The sequence below is a fragment of the Ursus maritimus genome, unplaced genomic scaffold (assembly GCF_017311325.1).
Source record: "Ursus maritimus isolate PB19 unplaced genomic scaffold, ASM1731132v1 scaffold_7, whole genome shotgun sequence".
Lineage (NCBI taxonomy): Eukaryota > Metazoa > Chordata > Mammalia > Carnivora > Ursidae > Ursus > Ursus maritimus.
In genome coordinates this window covers 36,848,543-36,861,003 of record NW_024426885.1, presented here as the reverse complement: position 1 = coordinate 36,861,003, position 12,461 = coordinate 36,848,543, and the positions used below count along the sequence as shown (strand labels likewise).

Genomic DNA, 12,461 nt, shown 5'->3' with positions numbered 1-12,461 from the left:
CGTGCGGCTCTACCAGTTCTCGCTGCCTCTGTGCGTGCCTCGGAGTTTCCACTGGGTCACAGCCTCACCGGCACTTGGCGTTTTCTGCCTCTTCATTTTAGCCATTCTGGTGGGTGTACAGCAGTGTCACACTGTGGTTTTAATTTCCCTTCCCCGATGACGAATCAAGTGAGTGTTATTTCCTTTTTCTTACATTTATCACCATTTTGGAGATCCTTTTTTGTGAAATGCCTCTTCAACGCTTTTGCCCATTTTATAAAATTGGGTCTTTTGACACTTCTGATTTGTTTGAGTTCTTTATATATTCTGGATGTGAGGCCCGTGCTGGATACCTCCATCTGCATGTGTATCTGCACGTATATGCACACACGCACATTTATTCAACAGCCGAGTGCCCCCACGCACAACGTCACAGTCACGGGGGCACAGCAGTGAGCAGAAGAGACAAAGGCCCTGCACTCACAGCCCTCGAATTCTCCTGAGAGGAGACTAAGGAGGAAGCGGAAGGAATGTGCGGACTGCAGAACCACCGAGAGGAGGAAAGTTCAGTGGAGGGGGGGCGGAGCGCTGCAGTGGAGGTTAAACACTGTAGATCGGTCATCTCATTGAGCAGGTGACACGTTGGTAAGGACCTCCGGGGGAGCAGAGCAGGCGGAGGGCGGGTGTGCAGGCCTGCAGGGGGCTGGCACAGAGTGAGCGAGGGCTGAGTGGAAGGTGGCAGGCCTCAGATGGGGGCAGGTCACCAGGTCACTGGGACTCTGGCTGTCATTTCATTGGGGGTTCTAGGCAGAGGAGGATGGGGCGTGATTCAGGATTGAACAAGGCTCTTGGCCTTGGGCCGCTGTGTTGAGCAGGCACGGGTGGAAGCAGGACACCGATTAGGAGCTTGTTGCGGTCGGTCTACCTTCCTGTCCCAGGGTCCCATCTGTCCCAGGTTTCTGCACTGGTGAGGACGTCCAGGGTCACCGTCATCCCAGACTCGGGCTTCTCTGCTCTTTGCCATCCTCGGAGCATCCTCTCATGGTCACGGGATGGACACACTGTTCTTGGCCTCATGTGCAGCTCACATCATCTGGGGCATCTCTTTCTGTGTGCCTTGTCTTTCCAGAAGCCCCCACACCACACCTGGCTCATTCTCCACTTTCTAAAGCCAAATCTGGCAAGGTAACAAGATTTTTCTGTCAGTCCCCACAAGCCCTCCCTACAAACTCTTACTCCCTGCACCCAGCCCCACCTGCAGCTTCCAGCAAGGGAATAGCCCAGCAGGGATCAGCCCCGGCATGCCCATCTCCCTGCCTCTTCGGGCACCAGGATGGGTATAGATGTAGTCCAGAGACACACATGAATGCTGCGGTCACACCTATGAGCAAAGGAGAGAATGCCATCTGTGTCTGCAAGGACATTCCCATTGTGGAGACAACAGGCAGAGGGGCCCTCCTTCCTCCTGGGGAAGCATCTACCTTATTGAGGTCCTTGGGCATGCTGGTGAAACCTGTGGGTGAGCGCCTAGGCGAAATGGCTCTGTGACCGTACAGGAAGGTACTGTGGGGCTGCGTATCGGCTCAGCCACCTCTTCTGGGCTGTACCGTCTGGGGCAGCAGAGGAGAAGTTTTGCACCGGGTGTAGGTGGCAGCAGGGATGTTCACTGCCCACATGGACTTCCTGAGACCATACCGGGGCCACCAGATGTCACGCAGGGTGGTGGGTCAGAGCTGAGGACCACAAGGTGCCTGTTAGGCTTCCCCTGGTGCTCTGGAGCCAACTGACGGGATAGGGTGGGCAGGCCCAGCACCCAAAAGCCAGGCTAGCCCTGGTGCCACAAGTCACCTGCAGAGGCCACCATGAAATTTGTATCCTTCAGCTGGCCTGAAATGAGATGCAGAAGCAGCGGGGGAAAGGACGGTTGGAAAGTTTGGAGGGCTGATGTGCAGTGGTCTGCGGCCCTGGCCGTTTCTGCCTGGTGCTCCTCCCTGCCCCCATTGCCCACCCGCAGGAGCCGCACAAGGCTACAGTTAACAGTGCAGGTCCCGGAGCAGTGAGAGCTGGGCTCCAGTCCTAGCAGAGACAGTGAGGGGGTGGTGGGCAGAGCTCCAAGAGAAAGACACCTGTTTCCAAACTCCTGCATCCTCTAGGGGGAGGCGGGCGAGTGGACCCTGCACAGCCCCTTATTACACAAGACGGAAATAACCATCCACGGGCCTCAGCCTGGTGGCCAACCTTGGGACAGGATGGTTAAGAGAGCAGGCAAACAAGAAGGGGTAGCTGGGAGGAGAGATGGCTGTCTCACCAGACTGCTGGGCAGAGGGTGGGCATCCTGGGACTGGTGTGGACACAGACAGAGTCACCTCTGCCCATCCGTGCCTCAGGGCTTGCTCACGAGCTCTTTTGGTCTTGTCTCAGCCTCTCTCTGGGCACCCCCCGCCCATGACATGCAAGCTGAGAATGTCCCTGCTCCTCTCTAGTGGTGACTCTCCCAGAGTCCCACCCCAGCTGGGCTCCCAACTCAGCCTCTGGGCTCTCCAGTTCCAGATCTCCCAGGGAGGGTGCTCTTGGCTCAGTCCATCTTTTCCATCCAAATTCTCAGCGCCTGGGGTGGGGTCCACCGCAGGCACACGATGGAGGGGGTGACCTGTCACCTGACAGGATTCCTTCGGAGTGCTGGGGCTTCTGGGGGGTGGAATGACGCCTCACTGTGCCATGCCTGCCAGGCCCGCCCCACTCCATGTCTCAGATTAGTCCTCCCACAAAAGCAGCTGCTGTATCCCCTGTGTTCACTCAAGGAAATGGAAGAACAGAGTTCCGGGTGACGCTTGAGACCAGAGTGAGCGCCCCGTCAAGGGAAGCATTCAAGCCAAACGCTGGCCAAGCACCTGCTCTGTAGTGGATATCTACGATGAGGTGAGGTTGCAAAGGTGAAAGAGATGCTCAAAGGGAGGAGATGGGGTCACCGCGGGGCTCTCCGAGAGCGGGATCTCACCAACACATCTGCTCGCATCCCGCACTGAGTCCCGACCGACAAAGCACCCCCTCGCCCGGTGGCACATAGGCGCCCCCCAGCACCGACGGCTGGTGCGGCCGCCCGACTGACGCCACGGCCCCCGGCCCTGTACTCCCAGCGCCCCGAAACCCAGCGCCAGGCCCGTGCGCCCTGCCCTCGCCGCGCCCCTGGCGGTGCCCCAACTCGTCCCTTCCCCAACTCATCCCTTCCCCACCGCTCTCCGAGCGGCGCCCCGCCCCTCGGGCCCCCTCCCCTGCCCCGCCCCGCCCCGCCCCGCCGCGGCACGCCCCACTCGGGCCCCCCAACCCTCCCGACCCCGCCCCAAGCTCCGCCCCGTTTCTGGTTTGACCCAGCCGTCCCTCGGCCCCACCCAGACTCCCGCCTTCCCCCTGCCTAGCCCCACCCCTGGCCCCGCCCCGCCCCACGCAAGGCTGTGAGTGAGCCGGAGGGCAGCGGGCATGGGGAAGCCCGCGGGCGGGGTCAGGGGGCGGGAGCTTCCTCGGCGCTCTGGGAGTCCAGCGACCACACGCGGGGCGCTCGCAGCGCCGGGGTATAGCGCGGGGAGCAGGCACCCAGGATGTTTCTGGAGCCCCAGGTAGGGCTGCGGCACGTGGCAGGTGCGGGGCGGCTGGTCGCGAGGCGGCGACGAGGGTGCCCACGCGGGGCAACCCCTCGGTTGCGCCTATGACCGCGGGCAGGGGGTTCTTGCGCCACCGAGAGCTTGGGAAGAGGTGCTGACCTCCGGCAGTTAATGAGACCACCCGGAACATCTCTGGCCCCGCTTGGCTCGGAAGGAGCCTGCCCTGGGGAACCACTCCCTCTGCGTGTCCCCACTGGGGCACCTGCTGCCAGGTGGGCGGCGCCAGGGCTTAGAATGGGTGGATGGCTCAGTCTGCCACTGCCCTTCCTGGCCTGGCTCGCTGATGCCAGTGATCATCTATGGCTGGGAGGCACCTGCAAACCTGGTAGGGGCCCCTGTGGGGTGAACAGGGCCAGGGAGGCAGGAGACAGCAGCCCCAGCAGCAGGGCCAGGAGGAGGGTGGCTGCCATGGGACTGGCAGTCAGGCTTGTTAGAGCCAGGACGACCCTGAATCCTTTCTGGAAATCGAACCACACAGAACCACCTGTTTGCCGGGAGGAGGTGGGGGAGAAGAGGAGGTCTGCGTGAATCGGCCGTGGGAGGTGTGTATGTGTGTGTGCCATGTGTGGGCGAGAGTGAGAGTATGTGAAAATGCAGGCGTGTTTATATATGGGATGTGTGTGTATGAGTGAGAGAGGGAGAGAGGGAGGGAGAGGTGTGTATGGGGGCAGGGTTGTGACTGTGTGGGCCCACAAATGCCTGTGTATTTAAGGACAGTGAACTCCAGGGTGGGGCTTCAAGGAGTGTGGGCTCCAAGGTGAGGGGCAGCTTCCTTTCTGCAGGAAAGGAGACTGAGAACATGTCCTGGACTTAACCTGAGCATGAGGCAGGGTGTTGCATTCCCGTGACTGTTCATTAGAACCTACCCTTTGAGACGGAATGGCAGCGTGATTCAAGGCTAGGGTGCTGCCCCTGCTCCCAGCCCCCTTAGCGTGGCGCTGATGGCACAGACCAGGGAGCTCAGCCCTAGTGTGAATGGGGGCCCAGAGGGGCACAGAGGAGGGCCTCAGCTGAGCTGGCCCACCCCGGCTGTGCCGAAGACGTGGGACTCATTTGTTTCTTCGTTCATCACTTATTCAGCACACATTTATCGAATACCTGTTGTGTGCAGATGTTGTGGCTTCAGGGGGACCGAACAGCACAGTTCCTGTCCTCACGGAGCTCACCTTCTAGCGAGTGAGACTGGGGGGGAAAGCACCATCAATAGATACAACGTGAGGGGCACCTGGCTGGCTCAGCTGGACGAGCGTGCGTGACTCCTCAGGGTCATGGGTTTGAGCCCCATGTTCAGTGTAGAGATTTCTTTAAAAAAATTAGAAAAAAATTACATATAATGCGGAATGTTGCATGGTGGTAAGTGATAAAGAGAACAGGTAAAGCAAGAAAGAGGAATAGGACATATGGAGGGTACATCGGTCAGAATAGTTTAGGTTGTTTGCAGAAACAGAGCAACTCCCCAAATCCAGTGGCTTTTAACAGCACAGTGCAATTTGGACCCTGCTCCAAGCTGTCTCCACTCAGGGCCCCAGGCTGACAGACTCCATGGCAGAGTGGAAGAGAGGCTCCTGCACTAGGATGTTCATGTCCCCCTGTCACTTGTACTCGCTACTCCTGAGCTGGGTGAGTCACATGGTCCCACTCAGTTATCACTAGGACCAGTAACGACAGTCCTGCCCAGCCTGGCAAGTGGGGCCCAGTGTACTGACCACCATTACGGGGGTGCTCTTTGTGCGTAGGGTAGGACAGTTAGGGGAGACCTCAGTGTGTGTGACGCATGCATGAGGAGCTGACAGAGGGGCGGAAGGGGGGTAAGTGGCAGTGGGGGGGGGCACACCAGGAAAACGCCAGGCAGGGCTTTGAACAAGAAGCCACCTATGTGTCCAGAGGCCAGACTGGAGGCTGGATGTCAGGAGCAGAGGAGGCAAGGGAGAGAAGAGGTGGGGCCAGCACCATGGCCCAGGGGCTCAGACTGGGGAGGTGGTGGTGGAGGAGAGAAGAGCCGATGCGGACACGCTCCGAAGTAAAGCAAGAGGCCTTGCTGAGGGCTGAGACGTGGCGCTGGGGACAGAGAGAGGCAGGCCGATGCCAGGAAGGAGGACATGGCCCTCAGCAAAAGGTGGGACAGGATGCAGGTGGAACAGTTGGGGGTGGGCACGAGGCAGAAACGGCTTGGCATCCCCTGGGGAGATGTCACCTGGCCGGGGGTGGGCAGGCTGGAGCTTGGGGAGCGGTGTGGCGTGGAGTGCTAATTTGGAGCCCCAGCTTGCTCTATCCTGTGGGCCCCTTGCTGTCTCCTGGCCATACTGCCTACACCTTGCCTGCTGGCTCAGGACAGCCGGGCCCTGGGCCCAGCCTGCCCCAGGCCCCACACCACCATCGTGCTGGGCCTGCCTGCTGGGGCGGGGGCCCTTTGTGTGAGCTTCACCAGGGGCAGCAAGGTGGGCTGAGGGAGCTGCAGAGTCTTGTGTCGACTTGGCTGCTATGCGCATCGGGGACTGGCCAAGGTGCAGAGTGCCTACTAGGCACGGGACCACAGTGGTGCAGTCTTTACGGGCGAGGCAGTATGGAGGGCTGCTTGGGGGAGAGGGTAACATGTTGGCTTTGGAATGGGTAGGGTTTGACTCAGGAATGACGTGGCCTCCGTTGGAGCTGGGGTACCTGTGGAAGCTGCCTGTACCCTCCATACCTCTGGGCTTCTGGGACCTCACCCACCAGGGGAGCTGCTGGCGGAGTGACATGAGGAAGGCTGGGTTCTGTCAGGACTGTTGTCTCCTTGCTTTTCCTTCTCCTAATCTACTGGAAAACCCCTGGTCATCCTTGGAAACCCATCTCAAAAAAATCACCTCTTCTAGGAAGTCCTCCTTGACTTCTTTCTACAGAGTTAGTCCCCCACCCTTGTGCTTCTTCAGGATTCAGCACAGACCCTGGTCCTGAGTTGCTCTGTGCACTGAGGTGTTATGTCTGTCTGTTCCCCTTCCAAGTGTGCAGAACAGCTCCGTAGGGCCTCATGGGTGCTTGTTGACTAAGTGAGGGAAGGAAGGAAGGAAAAACATGAGGACTGAAGTGGCCCATGGAGACTGCTTAGTTCTTCCTCCTTGTTTTACACATGGGGAAACCGAGGCCCACAGTAGCCTGGGTTACTTGAGTTCAACTAGGAGGTCAAGGGCAGAACTGACTCCCAGACCAGGCCTCCACTATGCCAGGTTCTGGGCTGACTGGGTCCCTGTGGGTTCCAGGACAAGGGGGATCCCAGAGGCGGCCAGGCTGAGGGGCCCTGGGGTGAGCGGTCAGGTGGGAGCATATGCACGAAGGCTCCAGGATTTCGGGGTCTCAGGAGAAGGAGGGCAGCCAGGGACCTTTACTGGGGTTCCTCGCTTTCTCCCCTCAGGAGTCCTGCGGCTTGCAAGGGCTCTGGCCCCGTGGCCTCCTGTCACAGCTGGGGTTTCTCTGGCAAACCCAGCACCCTGCACCTCAGCCTCCAGTGGAATAATCCCACCCTCGCTGTCCTGCTCACACCCGCCTGCCTGACTGGGGCCAAGCCCACGGCATTTCCCAAATGTCAGCGTGGCTGCCGCAAAAGCCGCCCCCTGCCTGAGGTGGGGCTGGTGAGTGTGAGTCAGAGGACCCCGGGGACCAGCTTCTGGGTCTCCCTTAACCTTCCAGAGGTCACCGTGCCGGTAAGACAAGTGGAAACCAAGGCTCCAAGGTCAAAGGCTGCGGCAGCACCCGGAGCAGGAGGAGCTGACGTTCATTTTGGGGCTAACTGTTCCCAGAGCCTGGCCTTCCTGTGAGCACCAGGGCCGTGAGCAACATCCTTAGAAGAGGGCTGGCAGGTTCCCAGAGGAGGCTGGACACCGGCAGTGCCCGGCCCGGAGGGCGCAATGGTGCAGGGGCACGGGTGTGTGGCAGGAAAGCACGCTGTGCACCAGGTGGCTGACCCGGGGTGGCTGACCTGGGTGGACATTGTGTCCCTGGCCAAAGGCTGGGACACCTGCAGAGCTGGGAGGTCCCAGGGCACCGGCTCACACACACCTCTCCCTATTGCTGCCGCTGGAGCGAGCATCACAGCCTGTGCTCCGAGGGAGGGGGGTAGCTTTGGGGACAGGGACACCTGTACGCAGGGGAGGTAAATAGCTAAGCTACTCATTTTTAAAAAATGTATGTTAAATAATTGATAAGTGAAGTCTCTCTTACTAGTTTGAACAGATTTTCAGTTTGGCTTCCTAGAACACCTAAGAAATTAACCAGATTACCTGCACATAAGGAACATTCTAGCTCTACATTTCTAATGTGTCTTTTATTTTCTTATCTTATTGTGTTTTCTGAAAGGGGCAGAGCAACATTACATCATGGCAGCTGTCCTTGGCTGGATCTTCAGTTTAGTGAGAAGGCCTCTAATGTTTTACTGAGTCTGAAATTGGCTCTAAATTCCAGTAGACAGCCTTCATCACGAACAGGATGCAGTTCTCTTTCATTAGTTGCCAAGAGTGTACAGCACGGATGGATATTAAATTTCATTGAAAGCTTTTCTATATCTAGCAAGATCATCAAATTCCTTTCTTCCTTGGACCTATTAATGTGTTGACTTATTAGCTTTCCTGAGCTAAATCATCCTCATGTTTCTGGAATAAATCCCACTGGGTCAGACTCAATTGTGCTTTAAAATGCTTCTGGGTTCATTCTACTGATAAGTTGCTTAGGGTATTTTTCATCTGTATTCATAAGTAAGAATTTATCTGTGCTTTTTATTAGGGGACAGATTTGTCACATTTATAAATCATAGTTATGTCAGCTTTGTAAAATGGATAGGAAGGGTTTTCAATATGAATTGCGTAGTTGAAATAGTTTAAATAACATATAAAATTATCTTATTCTCCAAGGCTTGAAATAATTCATTTTAGAAGCTGTCTCAGCCAGGAGTTGGTTTAATTTTTCCCTACATTTTGGTTGGCTGTCAACTCACTTTAATTTGCACTATGGTTATTGGTCTTTCGGGGTTTTAAGCATTTTTCGTCTATTTTGGTTATTTATATTTTCTAAATAATATCCCAGTTCAAAATGCTCTCGGATCTTTTAGCACAGATTTATATAGTCGATTCTTTTAAAGTTTCTGCTCCATATCTGAAGCTAGAGTTCCTTTTTCATTCCTAGTAGCTGTATTTTTGCATTTCCTCCCTCCCACCCTCTTCCCCTCCCTCCTTTCTTTCCCTCCCCTCCATACTCCTGATTTCCTCCCTCCTTCCCTTTCTTCCACCCTTTTGTTGATTAGAACTGCCAGAGGTTTATCTATTTTGTGTTTTCAAAAGAAAATCAGCCCTTGAATTCAATCAGCAAGTTCTACTCTCTATTTCATTAAATACACTAATTTATCTTTCAGTAATTCCTTCTTGTAGTTTGCTTTGCTGCATGTCTGTTTTGTTTGGAAGCTCTTTTTAGCTTTTTGAGTCAAGTGCTGAGTTCATTTCCATTTTTTCTTGTTTACTTAAAATGTATTGAAGTCTATGAATGTTTCTCTGAGAACAGCTTTGGCCATATCAAATTTCACGAGGAGTTTTCTTATAAGGGTTATTTCTCTGATGTGTCTGTAACTGGAGTTTTGACTGCCTCTTTAACACAGACATGATTTAGGGAAGTTTTTTAATCAAGTGGGTAGGCTTTTTTGGTCATCGTTTATTAATATCCAGCTATTGTGTTAAGTGTGTCCACAATGTTCGGTCACCCGTACATTTCTGTTTGGGGACTCTTTTGGGGTTTCATTGGTGATAGGATGTGTGAACAATGCAGGTGAATACTCTGGATGGAAGAATATGGCTTTCTGTTTTGACAACACGGTTTCCATGTACTGTCTCCTCGTGCTCCCACACCCCTGGTTGAAGGGAACGCACTCTGCTGTTTTCATTCCTTTCTACCCCTCGTCTCTTCCACTTGTCAGAAATTATAGAAAGTTCTAGTTGTCGTTCTGCTCTGCCCTGTCAAACCGCGTGGCCTCAGGCTCTCCTTAGCCTCCTGGTCGGCACCTCATCTGGAAAGTGGACAGTAATGCCTTGGAGGGTGCTGTGGGCAGGTGCGGGATGGCCCAGCAGGCGGAAAGCGCTCTGTGAATGTCACTCATCGGCAGTGAGGTTGCTGGGCTGTTTCGGGGAGGTCCTGAATCCCTCCCAGTGTGGGATTTCTTGGGGGCACATGCATGGCTGGCCCTGGGACCCTGGCCTGACCACCCACCACCCCCACCCTGGCTGCAGTGCTGCGCTCACCAGACCCCTCTCTGCGCGCTCCAAGCAGGTGGCTCCATCTGGACCGGGTCGAGTCTGTCTCACGGGGTCATGGCTGGCTCCCACCTGCCTTCGTCTTACACTTGCTCTCCCTTCTGAGTCTGTGCTGATGGTTCTAGGTTTTATGTCCGATCACGGCGGTCACACTCACCAGGCTTCAAATCTCAGCCCCCCTTCGTCGGAGCTCTAAGATCTGGGCTGATGACAGAAGCCCTTTCAGCCTTTGTTCCTTCCTCTGGAAAATGGGATGACAGCACGTGTAGTGCCTTGTGTGGGGAAGTGCGTGGCCCCGGGGAGGGATGGAGGCAGCCGTGCCCTTGGTATTCCTGGGGGCTGGTCAGGTTCTGGGCCAGGGGACGTAGGGGGCACGTACAAGGGAGTGTACAGGGGAAGTGGCACAGGGAGTGGGAAACTTTTTGTTAGAGGGTCAAGACATGTGTCTTGATCCTTCCAAGAGGCTGTGGCCACCAGACAAGGCCATGGCTTTTTGGGCCCAGCAGGGAGCCAGGAGCCCCCTGCCCTCCACCCCAAGGCTGGCACACAGAACCCTCCGGCTCTCGCAGCACAGTGGATTCCCAGGGGCACCACTCGGGGCGTCTGCCAGGAGGATGACAATTCAAGTAAAGGAAATTGATTTTTATTTGTTTTTAAACACAAGGGAAAATCGTTGCTCAGCCTAATTAGATGTCATTTAAAAATAAAGGAACTGTGTGTCATTTTTCCATACCCCAGCAACCCCAGGCAGCCAGATACTAACTCCTGGAAAAGTCTGGGCCATGGCCGGTCCCCCACCCCACCCATCCATGCTGAGGGGCCCAGCCTCCCTGTCTCTCAAGGCCCCTCAACTCTGACGCAGTCCCTCACTGTCGCCCTCCTGGAACCTGGGCTCTTCCTACCTGATGGGCGGGGCCCTAGTGACAGGCAGACTCTGAGTAGCAGCCTTGTAGGGGGCTGTTCCACGTGGAAAGGGAACCCCAGAGGAGCGAGTTCAGTCGAGGTGGGCATCTGTGCCCTGCTCCCCCTTCGGGGCACCTTGAGAGGACTCCAGAAATGATAGGACTGGCTCCCACGTTGATCTCCGTGTGCGCAGTGTCCTGTCCCAGCCTGCGCCCCGCTCAGCTCAAGAGTCCAAGCCGCCCCCGTGCAGGAGTGCTGGGCTGACCCCTGTGGAATCCAGTGGAATGGGCCCAAAGGGGCAGGAGGCCAGAGGAGAAGGGGCGGGGGAAGGGGAGGCCCCAGGCACCTGCCCCCGGCCCTGAGGGCCCCAGTGGCCCTGGTGGGAGGCCAGCGTGCCAGCCAGCCGCCCTGCGGGAAAGGGCAGGGATTCTCTGAAATCCTACCTGCTCTGTCCCTGGGCCGCTCAAGGCTCAATAGTGGGATGGTTATTGGTGGACAATGACGTTTTGTCCCCTGAGCAGCCACCAGAAGAAGCTGACTGGACAGAAAGGGAGAAAAGAAGGAGGGGGGAAAAAAGAGGAAAAAAGCCGGGCTCGGCAGAATTCGTATTTAGGAGTGTGAAGAGGAGATGGCAAGATTCCTTTACTCAATTCAAATAGTATTTGATTCTAGGAAGGAATTCAGAAGGAAAAAAAATGAATCCTGCGTCTGTAACAAAGCTTTAATTATCAGCATCACCCCCCAGGCCGGGCCTTTGTCGAGGCAGCGCCCTGCGAGGGGCTGCCTGGCTCTGGTTCCCATGGCAGCCGCCTCTGGCTGCAGTCGGGCCCTCCGCCCCCAGGACGGCCGGGCGAAGGTAAATATGGCCCTTCCTCATGGCTTCTGTGATGCGATTTCTTGAAGCTTGGTTTATGTAAAAAAATGTCACTCCTTGCCCTCCAGGAGCTCCCGCTGAGGCCGGCTGGGCGGACACCAAGGTGGGAGCTGCAGGGTGCTCCCGTGGCCCGACCCACCGGGTGGGACCAGCCACGTCCTCCCCAGTACTTCCCTGGGGGCAAGTCCATGGGGGTGCAGGAGGAGGAGGGCCAAGGACCTGTGCGCAGAGGTGTGTCACCCCCACCACTCCCCACCCCGGGCAGGGGCCGAGCAGCTACCGCGAGGCCAGAGCCAGCTCTGAGCCCCACTTGCCGGGCACGGCGGTGCAGCCAGGTCGATGGATCTGTCTGCCTGGGAGCAGGAGGGAGCTTCTGTCCACTGTCCTCCTGTGGGCAGGAGGGGCCTGCTGCTGTCCTGGGCATGGAGAGGTGAGAGGGACCCCAGAGGTGGGGTCAGGGAGAGGCCAGCCCCAGCCCTCACAATCTGGGTCGCAGAAGGCAGCAGGTAACTTTGGTGACAAGTGCACCCAGGTCAGCATGTACCGAGCATGTCCCGAGCATGGTGGCCTCGCTGTGTGCTTACTGCCACCTGTGAACCGGGCGCTGGAGCTGCTGGTGTTTTGCAGAGGAGGGTGTGGCTCCAGCTGGGGGGTGGTCAGACCTCCCTGCCAGCCCGCTGGATGCCCAGCCCATGCTTGCAGCCAGACCCCAAATATTTGTGGCATGTGGCCCCAGCAGACAGGACTGGGCTCTCTGGTGCTTATGGGAGACACGTTTCA

At 56.6% G+C, this 12,461-nt stretch overlaps 1 protein-coding gene across 4 annotated transcripts in view; it reads left to right on the top strand.

The window, feature by feature from the left end:
- The first annotated feature begins 3,471 nt into the window (after positions 1-3,471).
- The window catches only part of RASGEF1A (RasGEF domain family member 1A), a 29,132-nt gene continuing 20,142 nt past the window's right edge, over positions 3,472-12,461 (top strand). For 3 of the 4 annotated variants that reach the window (XM_040624081.1, XM_040624080.1, XM_040624078.1), the window contains exon 1: positions 3,472-3,593. In XM_040624081.1, the coding sequence (XP_040480015.1) occupies positions 3,576-3,593 (18 nt within the window). In that variant the 5' untranslated portion in view covers positions 3,472-3,575. The remainder of the gene's footprint in view (positions 3,594-12,461) is intronic. The other variant, XM_040624079.1, reaches the window with a different exon arrangement.